Source organism: Corvus cornix, chromosome 2, assembly GCF_000738735.6.
Source record: "Corvus cornix cornix isolate S_Up_H32 chromosome 2, ASM73873v5, whole genome shotgun sequence".
Taxonomy (NCBI): Eukaryota; Metazoa; Chordata; class Aves; order Passeriformes; family Corvidae; genus Corvus; species Corvus cornix.
Window position 1 is genome coordinate 5,146,999 of NC_046333.1, and position 21,633 is coordinate 5,168,631.

The 21,633-nt window shown below is 41.1% G+C and overlaps 1 protein-coding gene across 7 annotated transcripts in view; it reads left to right on the top strand.

The window, feature by feature from the left end:
- The window catches only part of LOC104686420 (sodium channel protein type 5 subunit alpha), a 215,177-nt gene that overhangs the window by 105,103 nt on the left and 88,441 nt on the right, over nucleotides 1–21,633 (top strand). For all 7 annotated transcript variants that reach the window (XM_039549365.1, XM_039549364.1, XM_039549366.1 and 4 more), the window contains 4 exons: nucleotides 4,002–4,134; nucleotides 7,730–7,968; nucleotides 12,758–12,931; nucleotides 14,344–14,700. In XM_039549365.1, the coding sequence (XP_039405299.1) occupies nucleotides 4,002–4,134; nucleotides 7,730–7,968; nucleotides 12,758–12,931; nucleotides 14,344–14,700 (903 nt within the window). The remainder of the gene's footprint in view (nucleotides 1–4,001; nucleotides 4,135–7,729; nucleotides 7,969–12,757; nucleotides 12,932–14,343; nucleotides 14,701–21,633) is intronic.

The following is a 21,633-nucleotide window of genomic DNA, read 5'->3' on the forward strand; positions in this document are numbered from 1 at the left end:
GAAAGAAGAAAAAGAAAAGACCTTGGGTTTTGTTTCAGCTAGGCATAAAAGGCTTTTGCTGACCACATTGGTTTGAGGTTTTCTTGTTGAGTCTAAAACCACCCTGAGGTAAAATTTCTCTCTTTCACTTCTTGCTTTGCCACAGGACTGGTGAAAAGGGAAAGTGTTAGCAGTTTCCATGTTCAGAAATAAAGGTCAACAGAATAAGTCATCCAAAAATCCACCAGTGAGTTATGTGGATGAAAGCTACCCAGCCCTCTGATGCTGTCACACAGAGTTGTCACCACAGCTCTGGTTCCTGCTCATTTCAAACTTTGCTTTTGTACATCCTAAGTGTAAATCACTCAGATTTGGTACAAATATTTCAAACTGATTTAGTTTATGGCACATCTCTTCAAATAGTTAAGCACCCCCAAAATTAAATGGTTTCTTTTTAATGCTGTGCTCTATTATGTCCTCCAATTTCGTTAAATATTTGTGCTGGTGCCTTAATTTGGTCCATTGTACATGGTGTGGCCTGCCCACCTCTTTCTCTGCTTGAAAAAAAAAAGTGTACAAGGAAAACTAAACCTGTTCTCAGAAACGGTCTTTAAAAGTGCTGCTATGTGGAAGCCCATCTTCCCATAATAGTTTTGACATAGTTCAAAACTGTAGGCAGTAAGAAAAAAATAACTCTGTTATACATCCTCATTCACATGTAAATTACTGAACAGTGTATTTGTCTCTATAGAATTTAGCTAATCCAAAAGAGGAACGTTTCCAGTCAATCAGGGAGCAACACAAATAATCTTGTCCTGCTGGAGGTGCCTATGTTTAACTCCGTTGTGATTTCTCATCTGGATCCTACGGAGACTCCTTGCATAACTGTGGAGACTGCTGTTATTTTATGCTTAATTTCTAGAGGAATATAAGAACAAAGAGCAACTGTGCCTATATGTGTTCTCTCAGGGATGATTATAGCCTTTATGCTGCCTGCTTGTCCAGTTCCTGGAACTGCTCTCTGTCTCACAGTGCAAAAGCTGTCAGTTCCTTGTGTGAATGTCAGCTATCTCTATTCTAAAATAAATAATAGTAATATAAACCCAAACCCACACACATCTATTCTTTACACAGAGCATAAGCTCATCAACTTCCTTATGCAGCTTTAATAATTTTAAGCAATTCACCTGGAGGGGCTCTAGGGATGAACCTCTGCCGTGTGCCTGGTGCCAGGGGGCTGGCAGGGACCAGGGGCTTGGGGCTCCATCCTTCAGGGGGACACACACTGCTGGGTGAGTGGGTGGCTGTCACACAGGGTACCCTTTGCCAGCAGCAAATTGCACCCCATCCCCTCTCCAGAGATGAAGGAAGGAAGGAGCCATTTCATTCTGAAATACCCTTTGCAGGTGAAGGATGGCTGCAAAGTAATCCCCTTGACTGCAGAAGCACTCCTGAAGTCTTGGGGATCACTTCTGGTGGCACACGTGGCAGGACTGAGGATGCAGGGGCTGGAACCAAAAGTAGTGGGACTTAAAAAGCTTGTTGGGTTGGGAATATCATGTCAAACCTAGGAAAAAAGTCCACTCCCTGCTGTTTCCTTAATGAAAGACGTGCCAAACCTGTTTAACTTGGACATTTCAGTACCCTGGTTTAGTTAAATAAAAGAAAATAGGAGGAATGAACCTTGGAATGTTTTTCCTTTGACTTTCTACCTCTTTGCACTTGTGAGTAAAAGGCGGCTTTCAGATAAAGGACTCTTGGGAACGAGGTTGTCTGATGACATGTTACTGGTACATCCTATGCTTTAGGTCGGGATGGGAAGACATTAGAGCTTAAAAAGAGTGAAATAATCCAGAGGGATTTGAAATCTGAGGTTTTCTTATGCTCCATTTTACAGAGAGAGGCAAACTTGTGGTTTGTGGGTTTTTTTCTCTTTTTCTTTGCTTTTCCTTTTTGTTTTCTTTTTAACTTATTCTACTTAAAAATTTGTCTCCCTCCTGTTTTTCATCTCCCTGTCTAGCTATTTCTTTTTGCTACCATGTATTTGTTATGTATTCCAAACTGCTGTGAATGATTATGCAATTTTGGAGATGCTTTCTTCATTAATAAAACATTTGTTGTTTCTCTGGTTTTTATTGGATGTTTTTGAGGTGAAGGAAATCAAGTGAACTAATGCATCTGAAACACCATTCCTGGTATTCCCTGGCTCCTAAGCCAAGGAGAGAGTGTTTTCTTGTTGTGCACAAGTAGGACTTCTTTGAAGAGTTTCTGATTATAACTTTCCTTTTGAGATGACTTTGTCAGTAACTCAATGGACAATGAGGCAATTGAGTTGTTTTGTTTTTTTAAAAAAGGACATTTTCGGGGGAGAAAAAAAGCCATTTTGAAGCATTACTGCTTTCCTGACCCAGCTAATGTTTTAAGTGCTTGCTTTAAACATCTTTATCCTTCTCTGGTCTTGCAGTGATTGGTATTTTTAACTGCAGTACTTGAAGTGACATGGGATCAGCATCCTGGTTACAATTTTCATTGTCAACCAGTGGCCAAACATCTTTGCCCTTTTCTGGGGATATCCCCTGCCCTGAAGCGGTCACACTCCAGAAAGACAGCTTGTAGAGCTTTCTTTCTTGCTGTTCTCATGGAATTGCCTTTCTTGAAGAGCATTTTTGGTAGAGAAGTGGTGAAGAGGAGGGATCCTGGGTCCCTGGGCACAAACAGCTGTGGAACTGCTGCTTATGGCACATCTCAGTTGGCAACCCGGGAGCTGATCAGGGAGGTCAGGGCTATTTCAGACCCAAGTGATGAGAAGATCCAGAAGACTCAATCTAATTCCTGTAGCTCATTTGTCTGTGGAGAAACTAAAGCAACTAGTCTGATATCTGCATAAACCAGGGATTCTCATCTTTGTAGGGATTTCTTCTCATTTCCCATTTCCTTGAGCTTCAGGATCCATCTGTCTACACCTGTCTTGTTACACGGTGTCTCAGACCTCACAGCCTGGATGCTTGGAGGACCAGGGCAGGGAGTGTTAAACACTTACTTTGGGAAACTGAGGGTCTCAACCAGGAGGTCTGTGGCAGAGAATGATGTTGAACCTGGCTTTCCCAGATTCTTGCACCTCAACCACCACTTTTCTTTCCACCTGGATGGGATCTGGAGGAGTAAACCAAGTGGGATTTGTTCTCTGTATGAAGTGGGAGCTTGTAATAATAGAAGCCTTAACATCTTGCTCCTGTGAGCTGACAATATAAAGTGTTTAATGCAGTGTGTGTCTTCAGCTGTACTGTGTTTCTGTCTGACTTCAGAAACCCAAGCCTACAAAAAGCATAAAACTAATTTAAAATGAGACATTAAACAAAGACAGTTTGGCAGTTCTGCTTTTCTGGTATTTGATTTCTTTGGGATTTTTTTTTTTTTTAAGCTTTTCCTTGAGAAATATGAGAACAAGGGTTAGGTTATTTATTTTTTCCCGAGAAAAAGAAACTAAGTCTCTCCCCTAATTATGGAGCTTCAGAATCCATAACACCAAAGATCACCACAATGACAATATGTTCCTGAGATTTGGCAGTGTTTCAGAACAAGAAAAAACGTGTTGGGGAGTCAGTTTGCTTGGTATGATATCAGAGGTCTGTAATCGAGCTGTTACCCACGCCCTTTTCCTCTCCTAGCTGTATAATTAAATAGTTAACACATTTCAGAAATAATAGATTAATTAATGTAATTAAGCTGGCCTTCTTTCACAAGCAAAGAGCATGGGAAAGCAGCACTGCTATTCCTCTGGCATCATAAGCCTTCCTTGATTTTCACCCACAGCTTACATGAAGGTAAAGGGCAGAACAAATTTTCCAAAATTGCTCAAAGTGCCATTTTCAAAAGCTGTGCCCCATCAGGATGTCTCTAGCTCAGAAGTCAATGAGCTTTGGACTCTTCGGATGAGAAAATTAATGCTTAGGCAGTTTTGAAATTTCTACCCAGTATCTGCCTTGGTTTTACCGTGCTGATCCAGTGTGTTCCTTAAACAGACCTCCCCCTCGGACGAGGCAAGCAAGAAACAGCTTTTAATGCCCCACCGGCCCTCAGTGGATCACTCGGACGAGCCCTTTCAGAGGCAGAGGGCAGTGAGTGCTGTCAGCATCATCACCAGTGCCCTGGAAGGTAAGAGACGTCCTCAGTTTCCCAACTCAAAGCCACGTCCATGTTAAAAGGCAGGAAAAAAAGTGACACAAAATGTCCTGATATCGTTTTGAAAGAAGGCACTAAGGATAGTTATTGCAACCCCTATAACAGAGGCAATATGATCTTTACCTTACCCATGGACTTGTAAAAATAAAATAAAAAAAAAAGCCATATAATCAGAATTGGAGCTGTAAGATTTAAGATTTTGTGCTGTCGTGGTGTTAGATTTACACAGGGCTCACCACGGTGCAGGGTAGGGGAGTACCAGCCTGGCTTTGGGTACTGACTTTACATTTGTTTGTGTCTCATCTCTCTGGGGCTGATGGAAATCCTGGCATGTGCAGTCACCAGCCACATGCAGAACATCCAAATTGTGGGGGAGAAAAGTCTCAGAGTCTCTCACAACAGGGACACTGTAGCGTGTTTGAGTCCCACGTGAAATTCAAGGATGCTCAAAGGACCCCTTTAACCATGTAAATATTTCTCAACAAATTTTTCCATTGCTCTTTTCACGAGGTGCAGGAGGATTTTCCTCTTCTGAGTGTCCATAGACAGGAACTTTGCGTGTTCCTCTCACAAATTTCTTCTCACCAAGACAACTCAGAGCAAGACCCCACATTCCCAATCTTGTAGCATGGAAGGCCTTCCTACACTTTCTCGTGTCTCCTACACGGCAAACAGAGATGAGAGAGGAGATAGCACCTAAGAACACAGAAAAAGTCAGTCAAGAACATGGTGTGTAGCAGGGGAAATTGTGGATTCTCCTGCAGCCTAATTCTCTATGTGGCTGATGGATAGGAAGGCAAGGCACGACAGAGGGACTCACCTAAGAGATGCTTTACAGAGAGGAACTAGAAATAGCCCAGTGTGGAACCAGAAAGCCCTTCCTCAGTTTTTTACCCTCCCCATGGTTATATTCAGCAGTATTGTGGCCAGAAGATATATTTGTGTTTGGCTAAATAAAGGGTTGTGTTCTTAATAGAGAAATAATCGCTTTGGTGTATTTCAGTGTTTAATGTAGTCTGCAAAGGTTTTACTTGTTTTCTGTGGGGTTTTTAGCAATTAACTTGTGATTGATTTGCTTTCTTGTAATGTGTTAAGAATGCCTAAAAGGCCTGGACTTCTGGACTTCTTATTTATTTAATGGTATTTTTCTATTCCTTTATACCACAGAAATAGAGGCCATCCAGACTAGGATAATTCAGGACATGGCACTCAGGGATGTGGTTTAGTGGTGGACTTGGCAGGACTGGGATAAGAGTTGGACTCAATCATCCTAGAGGTCTTTTCCAACCTAAATTATTCTATCATTCTATATAGAAGAAATCCTCATCAAAGCTTTCCTAACTCCCAGACTTTCATTAGTCACTGAAATTGAATACTCGTTAACAATGAATATCAAATCAGAATTAAGTATGACACGGGATTTAACCATATTCATGGCTGTAAGATTTGTGCCAAACTTTGAAACAGCTGGACCAGAAATCCCTTCCCCTTTACTTATTTGGTTTCTGCTCTTAGCTCTTGGGTAGCCAACAGCTGCCTGTTTTTTCCAGACATTACAAAGCCTTGCTGACAAGAAAGGACCTATTTCTTTTTAAATTTAAAAATAAGAGGAAAAACATCTCCAACGCAATGTTGATTGTATTTTTCTGACCATTTTTCTAACAGCAGCAGAAAAAAACAGGCTAATTTTACTTTTTCTTTTGCAGATTTTTTTTAAAAATTAGATGTTTTGTGTTTTCCAGAGATCATCTGTAGTGGGAAAGGATGTGGATTCTTAATTGATTTAAACCATTTTCATGCAACATCACTGCCAAAAGAGGACAGTCACACCCTCCTCCTTCTCTTGCTGTGTCCCTGCACTTTGTATGATGGGTTTTCAGCTGGATCAACAAGCAGAACCAGCTCACCCAGAAGGTCCAGGAGCACAAAAGCTGGCAAAAGGGCAGAGAAATAACATGTGGCTGGGGCTGAGAAGGGTGAAACCGACCCTTTTAGCAGCAACCTGGACTTAAATGGGCTTATGTTGTGAAGAATAAGGATATACATCTATGTGTTCTAGATTTACCTGGAAAATTAGGTCCATAAGGATTTGACTGCCCTAAACCCTTTATTGCTTTCAGAGGCAAGTTAAAAAAAAAAAAATTAGGATTTTGCATTGAAATCTATGGTTCTCACTTAATGTTAGGGTTTACCTGTAAGCTCTCTGTTTGGAGGCTGGAAAGAGTCATTTCTTGGGAGCGATTTCATTTCCCAAAGATGTCAGAACAGCACAGATGTTTGGGTAAAACCTTTGCATTTAGGACACCATCTGGTATTTTGAAAGCTTGCTGGAAGACACCTAATACCACAGTTCTGTTGTCCTCTGAAGAAAGTGGATAAAGAATCAGAGAGTCTGAGGAAAAATCCTCCAAGATCAGCAAGTCCAACCTTTGACTGAATACCCCTGTGCCCACCAAACCACATTGCAAAGTGCCACGTCCACTCGGTTTTTGAACACTTCCAGGGATGGTGACTCCACCTGTGCTTAATCACTCTTGGAGTGAAGAGGTTTTTCCTAATACCCAATCTGAAGCTCCCCTGGCACAGCTTGGGGCCATTTCCCCTTGTCCCAAATGCTTCCTGCCTGGAGAGAGGAGGCTGTTTATGAACTGATTGCAATAACAGCCTTGGCTGAAGTTTTCCTGTTATCAGTGCAGGTTCTAATTATATAGACTAAAACCATAATAGAGCATTCCATGCCCATAAAGGAATCAGAATAGGAAAGCATTAAGCAATTCTGCTGATCATTGTCTTTTAGCCATTAACTGTCTTTTTTGGCTTTTCTTTATTCACCGTTTAACACAAATTATACTTAGGAGGCTATTTCAATTCTTTTGTGCATAGGTAAAATGAGCATGTAAAAGTTGTATTACAGGCAATATTTTAAGAGCACCTTTAAAAAGCACCTTGGAGTTTTAGTAGCATTTTCAAACTGGCTTATGGGCTCCCTGATTTTATATGTGGGCCTTTCAGAAAAATCAGATATTTAATGCCTTTTTGGCTTACACATCGAGGACAGAAACTCTGTTGATAACCAGGGATACTCTGGTTCTCAAGTACTTAAACCAGCTCTAAATATTGGATTTAAGAACTTTCATCTCTTATCTGCTTTAAAAGGTATTTCTTAAGATACTTTGAAAGTGTGACCTGGAAATGATATTCCAGTCTAAGTTAAATGAAGATAGTGTATTCTTATCCATTTGAACTTGGCAAAATGGAAAACAGCATAAGAATCCAAGCCTATATATAATATTGGACTTCACATACTTAGTGTGATTCTCACTTTTTGCCTGTGACACTTTTAAAAGTTTATTACTTCCAGAACAGGTCACTGTCTGCTAAGTGCAGGTCAACTGGCTAAAACCCCAAAGTGTGTAATTTGCCAACCTGTTAGGACAGAAATATTTTTATCATTGTAAAAAGTTCGGGGTAATTTGTGGGCCTTCCTCTGTGTTATGAGTCATTTTAAGTGTTCTCTTGTCATATAGCTCAGTGTGAATTGACTGTGACTTTACTGCTTGTGACTTAGAGCTTGAGGAATCACACCAGAAATGTCCTCCCTGCTGGAACCACTTTGCTGTTAAATTCCTCATTTGGGATTGCTGCCCGCTTTGGGTTTTAATCAAGAAATTTGTCAAGTTTGTGGTAATGGACCCATTTACCGACCTCACCATCACCCTCTGCATTGTGCTGAACACGCTCTTCATGGCCTTGGAGCATTACAAGATGACGAAGGAGTTTGACCACATGCTGTACATAGGCAATTTGGTAAGTCAGTGTGAACATGAAGGGCCACCTGAGGGGTGCATTTCCTACTTTTTAAAGTTTTGGCTGTGACTTAGGAATGTCCCATTTTGATACACTGCCAGCATTGCTTTACTTTGTCAAGCAAGTCCACATGACCACCTCTTTCTGAAGAGAACTGAATGAAGAACAAGCGTCTATTTTTGTCAAGCTAACATATTCTAATGCTATTAGTAACCATTAAAGCCATGTTTTGGGGCTGTTCCTGATAGATACCTGTTTAAGGAAATGAGATAAGAGAAAGGTTAATGAGCTTTATTCAGGATTTCTGGTAAAGCAATGAAAAGGCAGCAGTTCTTGGTGACTAATAGTGACTTTTACGTTAAAAAAGAAACCTGCAGAAAAAAGCTGGGCAAGATCTTTGAGGGAAATAGAGTTGTGTTTGATCATGGGTTGATAGCTATGCTGGAAGGTGCCTGCAGTGCATTTTCTACATGTGCTGGGTCTTCTGAAAACCCCAGGGTGGAGGGGACATGGAGCAAAGCATGGCTGATGCTTTGAGGGGAAACTTAATGTGCAAGCCAGAGCAGATGGTTGTAGAGCTGCAAAGCAAGCACAGACCACACTTCTCCAAGGAAAAGCAGAGTGACAGTCTACAGCCAAGCTGCAGGGACAGCAGAAAAGCCTTTCCAAGGGCAACGTGATACAACTTGTGATGCAGGGGGCACTAAAATTCTGCACTTACCCCAAAATGGAAGCTTTTTCTTTAATCATCTTTCTCTGAGTTATGTTTAAAAGCTACCACATGCTACTGCTTTAAAACTTAGTGTTTAAAATCCTTTTAATTTTAGAAAAGGCACAGGCCATCTAGCTATGGCATGGTGAATTTCCCCTAAAACCTAGTGGTAGCAGCAGAAATATCCTATAGGAACATGAGTGATCTGGAGAATCTGAAAGGTGGATGCTGCAAAGTTTGCATTTGAGGAGCTCACAGCAGAGATTAAAAAAGCCCTTTACTTCTGTGAGAACAAAGGCTGCAGTATCTCAAAGCTGGATTCACGTCACCTAACCTCAGGTATTTACAGCGTAGGAGTCTCTCTGTGCCAATTGTCCTTGTCTCCCTTTAAAGTCAATGGAAAGTAATGGACAATTTTAAGCCCCATTAATGTGATGTTGTAAAGACATTTACTTTTGGAAAAGGTGAACTGTGGCCTGTAGGGCTGTGACTGTAGTAACCATTGACCACGGTGGGAGCCCACAGAGACACTGCAGATGGGAGACCTGCCTTTAGTGAGAAGCATCCTGTGCTGGCAGGTTTGGGTAGGTAGTTGCAATAACCAGGCATTTTGTATCAGTCCTAGAATATGGGTTATGCCACATATGGATTTTTTCCTTTACCCTGGTCCTTGTTATTTTTAGCTCTGGACTTCCTTGGGCAGGTTGAGGTTATTCCCCTAGACTGTGAGACCTGTCTTCAGCTTTTCAGCTGATGTGTCTTGGCAAATCTCCCTCTGTTGTTGTGCTAAGCAGAAATCTGTTTGGCTCTGTCTTGCTCCAAACCCATGCTCTTGCTCTCTGCAGAAAGCAGTAGATAAGGACAGCTTGGAAATCATCTCACAGGACTGTATCCAGCTTCACCTTGCAGCCAGCATTCCTTCTTGTTGCTCAACTATTTGTGGCCTTTTAAGATGACTTAAAAAAATTCCTTTGCAACCGAGTATCCATCAAAGCAGGTGGCAAAGCTGCCACTACCCTCCCTGGCACTTGGGATAGTCAAGGTGTCTGCTCCTCACGCTGCTTTTGGCAGATCACTTTCCCCCTTTGCAGACCACAGGCAGTGAAACACTAGCCCTTGACATCCCTCCTGCCAACACGGCTCCTGCAGACCTGCCAGGGCTGAGCAGGGCTGTGCCAGGTGCCATCAGGAAATTAGACAGGAATTTTGCAGACAGAGAAAATCTTCAGAGAGACACTTTTTTTTTTTTTTTTTTTTTTTTTGCAGAGAGAGAAATTTTACAAAGCAAATTTTGCAAAATTTTGCTTAAAAAAAGGCAAAATCTCACTGTGATTTTCTTAGCACTGCCTAGAGCTATTTCTCTTCTTTGTGCTGAAGTATAAAGTAAGCAAAACAGCCTGCCTGTATTTTTTATAGCAGACTGATGGCTCGGGGCTCCCCTTCTCCTGAGATCCCAGCTTGGGTCTGTGAGAGCCCAGACCATCCCAGCTCACCCTCGCCAGCTTTACTAACCCCCCCCATAACTGGATTAATTGTGAGTAGAGCAGGTCAGAGAAAGGTAACTCCATTTTGTGGAAGATTTCGCAAAGTCATTTGTAATGAAAATTGACATTTTTTGCAATTCCCTATGAAAGGGAAGGGAGTCCCAGCTCCAGGCAGGCTGCCAGGTGACTGCATCCCCTAAGCTGCAGACTGCCAGCCCCCCCTCTGCCCCCACGCTGGCTGGCTGGCTGTCTTCCCGTTACATCTAACCCTCTTTGAGTGATTATGCTAGCATTAAACAGGGGAAATATTAAAGAGGGCAGGCCTTTGACATTTTTTTTTACTCAGAGCAAATGTTTCTGAGAGAAATGAAAGAATGAAAATGGAATATAAATTTGCTTTCTCTGGATCTGCCAGTCACTGGGGCTCCCCTGCTGTGATTGTCCATCTACTTCGTTCAGCATCTGCTGCTTTCAGGCCCCTTTAGTTCATCACTTAGAGGAATCAACATTTCCAAATGTGATCAGAAGGCCAGCCGAGCACGTGTACAGAGTTCATCTGCCCACACAGTGCCACCGCTTAAAAAATGAGTGGAGAGAGCAAGATTCCCTCAATTTCTGTTTTCCTTTAGAAGCTGAGGTACCATTATGCAGCATTAAAGCCTAAATGGCTGAAAGTTTGGGTTTTTTTAAGACAAAGTGCTCCACATCAGGACTGTCATATTTAATGCCAGTGGGATGTTAAGCTACTTGTTTTCTTTCCAGCCTTTATCCCATGAAACACCCAGCCCTTGTGCAGGCACAGAGGAGCAGGTGCCGTGTGGAACTTGTGGCTGGTACGCACATACACAACTCCTGATGCCTTCAGGAAGGCTCAGACATTTTGCTGTCTTGCTGTGACATTTCCTTCTCAGAAGGCTATTGATTAAAATGATTCAGGCAAAGAAAGTGATCCTCCTGAGTCATTTTCTCAGCGAGAGGGTTGCATAATGTGTGCAGCATGGTCTCGTAGTTTTTAAGGCAGTCCCCTGGATACAATTTCACAGACATCCAGTTTTGTCTTGTTCTCTGTCCCAGGAAAAATGTGAGCATTATGGTGGGAATCTTTGGTATCTCTAACCCCTATGACTCAGAAGTTCTTTGCTAATTAGAAATAGGAGACAGGTTGTGTGCTGTATTCTTGGTATGAGGTGGTGATGGAAAGTTGTTACATCCTGAGGTATTGCTGCAATCCAAGATATCATTTTCCTGAGGAGAAACAGAAGGTATTTTCCATAAGGAATTGTGTAAAATGGCCACTTGGAATAATTAATTCCTGAAGTGTTAGAGAGTAAAGCCAAACACTGCTCAAATTAAACTATGATAATTTATTTGTATTCCTTAATATCATAATTTCATCATCTTAACCTTTCCTTTTCACATCTTACTGGGTGTCTCATCTCTGTTGCTCAGAGCTGATCAATTTTGCTGGGCTAATCTTGCAAATATTCAGCTTCTTGGAAGGAAAACATTTCTCCTTGACTTTATATTAGTGGTACATAACCGCTGGATTGTTTGACCAACAAAGTGCATTAATGTCGATGGTTTCACAGAAAACCATGTACTTTAATTGTACAGAAATTATCAATTTCTGCAAATATATCTATTTCTGTTTCAGAAATTTCAGAATTTTCCAGAAACACAAAGCTCTGGGCAGCCTGTACTAGGATGTGAAATGAAAATAAAACAGTATACGACAAACTTGGTGCTCACCTTTTGTCATTTTAAGTTGACTGTAGCATTGCACTATGCATTTAAAATGTTACTTAAGCAGGGCATACAAAAGGACAAAATCTGATTCTCTGGGATACTTTACGTGAATCTATTAAAACTGGATTTGCTGTCAGCAGCCTTCCTTTCTGTGCTCCCTCTGCCTCATAGGTAATATTTATAAGTTGTTTTAAAGAAAAATGTTCCAATTAGAACCTCCACCATATGACATTTGAACTGGGTCATAAATAACCAATGTGTTCCCAAGATGCAATGAGAAGAAAATCGCTGTGACTATTTGTAAAAATTAAAAAAAAAAAGACCAAGACTCAAATTAGAGTTTCTAATCATCTTTGCTGCCAGCAATAACCTCAGAATAACTGGAGGTGTGCATTTCCCTTCTATTGATAATAAGAACTAAATGAAAAGGGATAATACAGCAGATACACTACAACCCAAATAGCCCTTAACACGCACTCTCCATTCACGTAGCTTTCTCCAGTGAAATGAATAGATTTAACCTTTATAAAAGGCACCTTTACACTTTTTTTTAACTTTTTTTTTTTTACCACTGTGATTATTCAGATGATGGAAGGAGATGGAAATGTATGTTCCAATCCAGATCCTGAAGTTAGATGTCATTATAAGTTTAGAGCAGTATCAGATATTATTGTGAAAAGACTAGACAAAACTGTAATAGCCATAAAGAGTCAGCCACCAAAAAAAGCAAGTATTTGTTTGTAAAATGTGTCTGGCTTTCTTGTGGGTTCACCTGTGTGAGTGGAAACTCCACGAGCAAGGAGTTGTGCTTAAAAGGTTAGTTTGACTTCATATTTTCTTTCTGCAGGTCTTCACTGGGATTTTTACAGCAGAAATGATCTTCAAAGTAATTGCCCTTGACCCCTACTACTATTTCCAGCAGGGCTGGAATATTTTTGACAGCATAATTGTTATTCTAAGCCTGATGGAACTGGGTTTGTCCAGCATGGGAAACCTGTCTGTTTTACGCTCCTTCCGACTGGTAATGGTCTTCTTCTGTTCTTACCCATCTTTTTTTATTACATATAAACTCTGACATGAATGCAACATATTTTCTTAAAAACGCATCTGCCTATAATTGCTGCAAACTGGTGAACAGTACGTGACACTAATTACAGGCTGTGGGATAAATGGAATTGTTCCAGATTTACATCAGGGTAAATGAGAACATAATTTGATTCCTTCTAGCTGTGCCAGGTACTTGTAGCACACTTAAAATATTTGAATTCCAATTTGTAATAAAGATCTGCCACTTTATACCTGTACACCTGTTAGCATAGACAGCAGAAAATTGATAGCCCAAGAAATGCAAGCGCTGATAACTTGTTATTTTCAGAACTGTTATTCCTAAATTATATTATAAACATGCCACTGTTCTTTCAGATGTTGTCAAAAGAAAATGTCTTTGAATTATTCACAGAGAGATTTTTTTTTTTTCTAGAACTGATCAGCATAACATAGCATCTGTCTTTCACGGGAACTCCTTAGCTGTCAGCCCCTTTGTCAAGCAGAGGATAGTGGTGTTCTGTTAATGAAAGACTGGCAACATGCTGGAACAGAAAAGTACTTTCCTTGCCAGCTTGACATTTGTGTTGCACTTCATGTACCAGGATGTCCATGCTAATCATTCTGGCCATGATATGGCTTCACAGTTTTAAAGATCAGGAAAATAAACCCTTATGGTTACACTTTCCAGAAGAAAAGAATTTTTTTTTCCCCCAAAATTGCTCAAAAGTGTAAATTTTCCATCACTGTCCTAAGTGTCTCCCTTCAGTTTTTGGAGCAATCTTGCTTCAATAGGGCTTAAATTAAACCTTTAGCTGAAAACACAGCACAAGGGCTAGGCACCATTTACATCCTTAAAATAGGTCTTAAGTGGGCTGTGTGTTGTGCACAGACTGTGTGATCGTCAGCACAGAGGTGATTTTCACCCTGGGAACTAACAGCTAATAGCATCTGACTGAGGCTTGCTCTGAGGCACAGAGGAATTCCTTCTCTCTTTGTGGTACCAAACCTGAAACCCCTCTCTCCAGATGCCTGCCAGGCTGTTTATTTTCAGGAGCAAAAGCAACACAAAAGAAAGTACTAAGAAATAGATTTCATCCTTCCATCCTTTCCCCACCAGTGGGGGAATGTGTCATTAAAACCATGTCTATCCATGTCTGTCCAGGCAGAGCATAGCTCTGGAAAACTTAATTCTCATCCGAGAAGCCCAACTGATGTTTTATTAATAGAAGTAATGAGGTTAACAGGAAGTTTAATGGCTAAAATCACCTTGTACCACACACACTGAGGCATTTAACATCTTCCACGTTTTACTCACTTTAATAATTCATTGGCTGAAATGGCTGTTGCTTCTGTGAGTTGACACTGTTGTTTATGTTCTGTTCACAGCTGCGAGTCTTCAAGTTGGCAAAGTCCTGGCCGACCTTAAATACGCTTATTAAAATCATTGGTAACTCTGTGGGTGCCCTCGGTAACCTCACTCTCGTGCTGGCCATCATCGTCTTCATTTTTGCCGTGGTAGGAATGCAGCTTTTTGGGAAAAGCTACTTGGACAATGTGAAGAAGATAAGCACAACTGGCAGTTTGCCACGGTGGCACATGAATGATTTCTTCCACTCGTTCCTCATCATCTTCCGAATTTTGTGTGGGGAGTGGATCGAGACCATGTGGGACTGTATGGAAGTAGCTGGGCAGCCACTGTGCCTTCTTGTCTTCTTGTTGGTCATGGTGATAGGAAACCTGGTGGTGAGTTCTCAAGATGGTTTTCTTTTTCTTCCGTTCCTGGTGGGTGTGTGCAAATGTACCATTTTTTAACCCAGAAATGGCAAATCTCACATTGCTCCATGATTTTAATTCGATGAACAAAGTTGCCACCAAGAGAAGTTTGCTCCTATCCCAAATACAAAACTGCACTACCAGTTGGGAATGAGGGCTTGCTGGGTTTTTCCAGAAGAGCAGATGTTTTACTAGAGGAAAGACACCATGGGTTGATCATAATGATTTTATTTTTTAGGCCGTTGATGGGGCTGAAGGAATTCCTGATCTCTTTTCTATACAACTGTGAATATCACCTCAACTGTCCCTGTTTTGGGACATATTTCTATTTCCCTTCACTTCTGGCCCAGAACACACGAACCTTACCACAGCACAGTGTCATTGAGTGGAGTTTCGAACGTCTTTAGCCTGCATGTTTTAGGAAGCTGCAGGTTTTGTTTACAGTAATGTCACTGGCTCACTTGCTGGTTTTTTAATAGACCATCCCATAAGCATGGCTTACATAAGCTCTGAACCTATTAAGACTGAATTATATTTCCCTGTTGACATCTTAAGGAGCGCTTTGCTGGCTTTCAGTCATTGTGGAAATGTTTTGCCTGTTCAGCTTACAGAGCATCTTTGACATTGTGGCTCTAATGGCCTTACTGTTTATGTAGGGAGTTGTTTAATAGTAGATGCTGCTATAAAAAAATGTTGGGTTTTGCTACCGATTGCTTTTAGTGGTTGTTTTCCTTTTAAGTACCCAATGTTTTGGTTCTCAGCTGCTGGGGTAGAAAAGTTCTTGAAAGAGCTTGTAGAAAAGCAAAGTGTGTTGTTTTGTGTACTTTAACTCAAATTTTAGTAGTTATTTTCACACTGAAAATGTTGATTGCAAGAGGAAATTATATTTTTTAGGGGTTTTTTAATAAAAGTCAAAAGATTAAACTGTGATTACTCAGAAAGTGGGAAATTATTTAAGTTTTTTTCTATGACTTATCATTTCTATAAATTTTCCTTGGAATTAAATTTGATTAGAGGAGTTAGGGTAAAATATTACTTTCTGTATTTAGAAAAAAATAATTATTTATTATATCTTTTGAGAGAGTTTAGTCTGAGACCTAGAAAGTTAATCTCCCCCTGCCATTAAGTAATGTGTTCTGTGTATGATGATGAAATCTGGAAATAATATGTGTTAAATTCTGGGGAAAATGTTAACATTTGAAATATTCATGGATTATTAAAAGATGTGAATTAGCAACATCTGATACCCTTAGATATTAACTGCACATAAGTTCTTTAAATATTAAATCTGGCTCAGCAGAGACTGCATTAACATTATCTACATATATTTAACCTTCAGTGCTCGAAAAAAAGACTGTCCCAGGTGTAAAACCAGATATTGAAAAACTCTGTCAGCATGGATAAGCTGCAGTTATTGGTCAGCTGAAAGCAAAAGTGCTAGCTTTACTCTTTTCAGCCAACAGTTCTGTAAGGCTGTGGCAAAGACTGATAAATAGGAATGATTCTTGTGTTTGGGTCACTCATAGAAAAAAAAAAAGGAAATTATTCATAGGTGATAAAGGTGGTGAACAACAGATTCTGAATCATGAGACTCATCCAGTGCCAACATGGAGATTTCATTATGTTGATTATCAGGTAAACAGGAGGTCATCTTACTCCTCTGGCATTGGCAAAATTGTTGCTTTCTTCAGTAAGAGTTGATTGAACTCACCAACTTACTTACTTGCATAACATCATCAGACCCAAAAGTTCTGGTAGCTAAAAAGAACCATGAGCCCTTTCAAATAAGAATACTCATGTGTGAAAACTTCTACGTGTAACTCCATTGCCATCTGTGCCAGCAAAGTTTCTCTTTTAACTTGCTGAGATCCTTGTCCCTCCTCTGAGTTCCAAGAGTCAGTTCTGATAAAGAATATTATCCTGAGGTTGTATCTCATTTGAACTCTACATGCCTCCATAGTCTCTGGAGGCATGAGGAAATCTTACAGCATTTTTTCTGGTGTAGCAGATCCGCACATGCATCTAAATTGAATACGTCTATCTGTCACATCTACCAGTATGTACGTACAGTGGTGTCTGTGGCCATTTTCCCAACTGCAAGGCTGAGAATCACGGAGCAAACCTGCTCTTGAACTCCTGTAAAGTCTGAAAATGGGTGTTGAAAGTGTTACAACCACTGCAATTCTGTGGTATGTTCAGTGGTTCAGTTTGCAGGTCTTACCCAGCCTCCCTAACATAAATTCAAAGGAATGCTGGAAGAAAAGCTGGGAAAGTTAGTGAGTGCCCTGGGCAACATTGTGTTACAGAGCAGTCCAGCTGTTGAAAGGAATTTTAGTGTATCTTTAGTCTTTGGGTTGTATTCATATATCCTGAAAATGTCTTGGACAATTTGTGTGCAATGCCACACGGACCTATATTTAAGGTTGGTCAGCTGATGTGTGAATCATCTTCAAGGAACTAAACTTTACAATATACTTGGAAAACTATGTGCTGTGTAACTGCTTTTTGCACAATAAAACCGTGCTGCCATTGTCAGATGGCATTTTAGAGTCATTGAGGCTACTTCAGAAAGTAAAGCCAAACCAGAGAGATCATAATAGTTTCTTCTTCATTTGTAAGAGAGAGCTTCTGAAATAGCTAAGTGAATAATTATGCTATTTGTTAAGTTTTCAAAAGGGCTTGACTTATTTTTTATGTATATTTATGTTACTGAGGTGAACAAAGAAAATCACTGAGACAGGAATTATTAAGATGATGAAGGAGAATTAGGGTCACGAGGCAGGTCCTGGTGCCCCCTGCTCTGGTGGGTCAGCTGGTGCGAGAGTCGATGTGACACCAGCCACTTCTCAGGGGACAGTTGTGTGTGCTGGGCACTAACAACGTGCATGAATAAAAGTGACACTTCCATCACGCACAGAACAACCTCCCAACCCTGCTGGGTGAGCGTGACGCACGCTGGCCAAGCCACCCTTTTATCCCCTGGTGGCCACCAGGATGAAGCGTGATTCCTGCCAGCTTCTCCTGAAGTGCCACCAAGGGAAGGACAGCTCGATGTGCTGCAGAAATGCGCTCGCTGTCTTTGCTCCTGCTCCAGCTGGGCTTTGTGTGACCCAAAAGACATCTCTCAGTGTTAAATCCACGGAGCTGCTGTGCATTAACTTGCATTAAGGGCTGAGTTCTGCACTGCTGTTGTCCCACCTCTGTCCCGTTCACACATCCCTGTATGTCCATGGCACATCCAGCCCTGCTCCCCAGTCCACCACAAGCTGATAAATCACTGCTGCGTTTCCATGGGGATCTTGTCTTGCTGGAGTCACAAGCATGTCAGGATGTGGGGTCTATAACCAGGAAAGTGACATCTTAAGAACTTTCCTTAAAAGCAAAAATTAAGGATGGAATTCCTCCTTTAGGATCAGTCCTAGCCTTTTTTTTTTTTTTTTTTTTTTTTCCTTCCTGCTGTCCATTCACTCAGGAAAATACTGATGACATTTTCTGAGAGCACAAAGGTAGAAAGCACCACCAATTTCTAGGGTATCAGACTATCCTGTAGGCAAGATTGCATAACCATTATTGAATTAATGCATGATGCATGGAATTATGAAATACAAAGTGTAAGGTCATGCACTCAGCCCTGCTTAAATATTTATGTTATGATCAAGTAGCTTACCAACAGAAAATGTTTGAGAGCATATGTATCAGTCACCGTGAACATCTACATCTGAAATAATTACATGGAGGTGCCTTTACAGTCAGAGCTGGTTAATGGAGTCTGCAGACCCATAAAATATCTTACCACCCAAAAAACCTAAACATATCGGACTAAATAGCCCCTAAAACTGCCTTATTTCTGTCCCTGAAGTCCTAGGAGGCAAACTCAGATGTAGAAATCCCCATGTGGCTTGATACGGTGACCCAAGAGGACCTTCTGGTCCTGTGTTTCCCTATGGTAATTTCAGTGCCTGGCAGCAGAGCTGCTCAGCAGGGTTTGGAAGAGATTTGAAGTGATCTCCTTTGGTAAAGTCAGTGGAAACTTTTCTCTGAAAAAGTCAAGTACGCCTGAAATCTGTCTTTCTATTCTGCTTCCACAACTCAGGAAGCCATAATGGGTATTTTTTCTGTTATAATTTGGTCCATGACAAAGGCAAAAATATGGAAATGTCACATTCTTTGATGGGAGAGGTTTGTGCCTCCCTACATACCTTTTCTACAAGTCCATGTAGGACAGATCCTTGAAGAGACATTCTGGGAAAGTCATGCTAAACCTCCATCAGGTTAAAATCAGTGGATTCTCAAACTGGTCAGACACCAAGAGAACCTCATTAGGAGTCATTCACCACCATTCCCCTCTTGAACAGCCCAAGTCTGTTGATCAAATATGTTACCAGAGCTATTCTGACAGACACAGAGTTCTGCAGCAGGGCAAGAAAGAAAGAAATCAAGTTACAGGGTTTTGAGCAACCTGGTCTAGTGGAAGGTTCTCTGCCCGTGGCAGAAGGGTTGAAACTAGGTGGCCTTTAAGGTTCCTTCCAACCCAAACCAGGAGATTATTCTGTGAACGGGAGCAAGGAGAACTTCTTAGTGCTTCCACTTCACCCTTTTCTTTTACAAGAGCCCCCCTCCTGACCATGAGAACGTTGCCCTGAGCACCACCAATGCAACCTGGGTGGGAATAATGGCCTAGAAGGAGGAAAAGGGCAAGAAGGATGAAGGGTCATTTAGCACGGATCCTGGCCTGACAGATGTGCAAGAGAGAGATTTGGGATTGTGAGGATTGTTTGGGTGGGGAAGAGAAATGACTACAGCTTTATGTGAAGCTTAATCTATGAGAAGAAATTCACAGCAATTTCCTGCCCTGAATCACTTTCCTAAATAACAGACCCTAAGTAACACAAGGAGTCACTGGGTTCCATGTATCTATCTAATACTTTTTTTTTTGCTTTGTTTGCTAAAGTTGCCTTTAGTTCAATGTTTAGAGTCAAGAAAACAGAACAAAAAGTACAAAAGCAGCAGCTGTAATGTGCAGCATGTAAATGTGTGAGACAGGGCTGATATTTGGATTGCATGGTCTTCAACACAGGGGCTTTGCTTCTGTATGAAGCATTTTCTAGAATTAATTACTGAGTGTCACTAATTGAGCAACACGATCCCTAATTGAGGAACATAAGAGTGAGGCTATGAGGCCACCTGTGAAGGAGAACTGGTAGCCCACCCTGTGGGAATCCATCAGCTGGCCAGCTGTATGGGAGCTTCACAGGCAAGGGTCTATCCCAGCTGGAATATTGTGGTCAGTGCAGAGAATGAAGAATTTTAATAATATGGATTGGGATGATCTTTTGCATTTGCCCTCAGTGCCAGAAAATATCCCTGATCGCATGTAATTTGTTCATGTAGGAGTATCCATAAAGTCCTGTCTCACTCAATGCTGATACTTCTCCATCACTGCAAATTTCTCAACTGATCACAACTGGGCTTGAAAGGGGCTTATGCTAATGTCAGATTTTCTCTTTGTTTAAATGAAATGGGTACAGAGAACTATCATTGTCCCTTATGGTAAAATCAGAAGTTGTAGCAAAATAGCATCTTACAGGCCTAGGTAAAAGTGGATTGCAATTTTACATTTCAAGAGCTCAGACAAGCAAAGCATATTAGGATGGTCAAAGGTGGTCTTCAAATGGAGATTTGTATTTCTGCCTGACATGATAGGGCTGTCACTGAGGGAAGACACATCAAAACCCCAACATGTTTAAAAGACAGGAAGCATTAAACCAGGGAGTTTCAAGACCATTAAACTTTTTAAAGGCTGATGAAAGGTTGTTTTACTCCAAAAAGTACAAGGCTTCTTTAATTCAGATTGCCTATGTCAATAAATGAAAGAAAATGGAACTCTGATGACATATGATAGCACTTTTCCAGCTATCTCCTTGTTTTCTTTTCAAATTACGTACAAATCTAGAATGCCAAAGCCCCATTTTTGTGGTTTTTACTGTCTATCCCTAGAGTAATGCTTAACTCAAGGGTTGCAGCAAGACTTGCTGCCCTGAATCAAGTAATTATTTTTGCATTTAATGACAAGCATGACTTACTCATGGGGGCCACTGAAGACGTCCACTGTGTGAATAAAGGTTAATCTCCTTGGAGGGAAATGTAGTATTTGTATTGCATCTAATTATTAATATAAATGAAGTGGAATTTTAAAATATTGCATACCTTCTAATTGCAAATCTATGTTAGATCTGCTTGCTGGAAATTAAAGCAGCTTTGGGAAGAAGGTATGACAGCCCAAATTACAACATTTAGGGGTTTAGATTTTTAATTTTCAAACTGCAGTAGAGATCTGCAGTGTCCTCAAGTTTTATATGTTGTACTTCTCCCTCTAAGCACATACTCTCCTTGGGATCCATCAGTTCCACTTCTTGCACAATGGAAGGAAGAGAGGACAAGATGCAACTACATGAAACCTGTGGGAAAACAGGTTTTTACAAGGAGCAGGGAAGCCATAGGAGATGTGAAGAGAGTTCAGGTTGTCCCAAGTCTTACATGAACACTCCCTTCTCTCCTCTGTCTCTGCACCCCAATGCTCGTGTCCTGGATGCAGCTGTTCACCTTATCTGCTCTTTCAGAAGCTTCCAACATTCTGGAAATATGCATTTGTGTTTTGGTTACATCAGCTGAGAAGGCCAGCAGATAAACAGGCAAGAATAGGCATGTCAGGAGCAGTCATCGTCAGGACAGACAAAATCTGCAAAGCGGAGAGCGGAGGGTGCGTGGGGCACCGGGGAGGAGGAGGATTGATCAGAAAGCTTCAGGAGCCATAGTGAGAGCTGGGAAATACTGGCAACAAGGGCTGGAGATTTTGAGGGTCCAGAAGAAGCCAGGGAGCTCAAGGGATCATTAGTGAGAAGT